This window comes from Capsicum annuum, unplaced genomic scaffold (assembly GCF_002878395.1).
Source record: "Capsicum annuum cultivar UCD-10X-F1 unplaced genomic scaffold, UCD10Xv1.1 ctg18905, whole genome shotgun sequence".
In the NCBI taxonomy this organism is placed as follows: Eukaryota; Viridiplantae; Streptophyta; class Magnoliopsida; order Solanales; family Solanaceae; genus Capsicum; species Capsicum annuum.
Genome location: NW_025824700.1, coordinates 1 through 1,386, shown reverse-complemented (window position 1 = coordinate 1,386; position 1,386 = coordinate 1). Strand labels below are relative to the sequence as shown.

General features: G+C 38.0%; 1 protein-coding gene across 1 annotated transcript; it reads left to right on the top strand.

The window, feature by feature from the left end:
- The first annotated feature begins 468 nt into the window (after window positions 1–468).
- LOC124890491 (agamous-like MADS-box protein AGL62) lies at window positions 469–1,059 on the top strand. The gene has a single exon (XM_047402321.1). It carries the CDS (start codon window positions 469–471, stop codon window positions 1,057–1,059), a length of 591 nt encoding a protein of 196 aa, XP_047258277.1.
- The last annotated feature ends 327 nt before the right edge of the window (window positions 1,060–1,386 follow it).

Genomic DNA, 1,386 nt, shown 5'->3' with positions numbered 1-1,386 from the left:
TACATTATCTTAATTTGATATTTTACTTTTTATTATTACTCTTCAATGTGTACTCAAATTAATAAAGTGATAAAATAAAATATCATACGTACTAATGATGTAATGTTTTCTTTATAATACTTTTGTAGAACGTCATAATTCAAATTAAGAAAAACACATATTGTCTAATTATGAATTATGGTCATTAAGGATTCGATTACGCTAACGACCCAAAGAATAGAGGCGAAAGCGGGTTCCGTTCAAATATTTTACAAAAAATGAAAAAACATAAATTTATAGGCTCTTCAAGTAATTTTAATTTATTTTCCTAAAAAGGTGAAACAAAATATCGAAATTTCTAATATAAAAGCTCTTGGTGCTGAGATAAAAAATCACAAATACTACTTCTTGGTTTCACAAATATTCAGTAGTGTTAACTTAGCCATGACAAGATTGAGAAAGGGTCGAAAAAAGGTCAAAATAGTGAAAATGAAAAATGAGAGTAACATGCAAGTTACTTTCTCTAAGCGTCGTGCTGGCCTCTTCAAAAAGGCTAGTGAACTTTGTACGCTATGTGGTGCTGAAATTGCCATTGTGGTATTTTCTCCAGGCAAGGCCAACAAAGTTTACTCCTTTGGCCACCCTTCCGTGGAGTTGCTGGTGGATACGTTCCTGGGGAGGGACCTCCCTCCACCAAATGATGATGATCGCCACAACCACCTAATCAGGGCTCATCGAAACACTGGTCAACGTGGGCTCAATAAGGAGGTCATGGACATGCCGGAGTCTCTCCAGAAGGAGAAAGCTGTAGGGAAATCCCTACTTGAATCTGGGAGGGGAGCCTACGATCGTGTGTGCGAATCTCCGATTATCGAAGGACTTAGCCTCTCCCAACTTGAACAATTGAAGAAGGCATTGGAATCTCAAAAGCGAAAAGTTGAATTCGAGGCAGAACTTCAACAAATAGGGAGTGATGCTCCAATGCCTTTTCTCACCTTTGGAAGTGCCTTGTCTCTTACTGGTGGTGATAGGGAAAGTTCTTCATATGGACCCAATGTTGGTGCACACTTTCCTAATTAGGGCTGGTGGATCTACTTCTTCTGCAGTTCCCTACTAGTTCAACTGTCATTCCTAAGTCGCGCATTATGGAAGATGCATGAGTAATAAGCGCGCATCTAGGTTTATCCTGTCATTTGAGTTTTCCTCAGTGTGTCCTGTCTTATAATATGAGTCAGTCCTATGATGTTCATCATTTGTGCTATGGTTCATTCGAACCCTATAAGTTTAGTTATTGTGTCATGTTGTCAGTCCATTGTCGTATTGATTTTATCATTTGAATGGTATTAGTGTGTGTCATTCGAGTCATGTTATCAGTTAATAGTCGTGTTGTTTTTGTCATTTGAATGG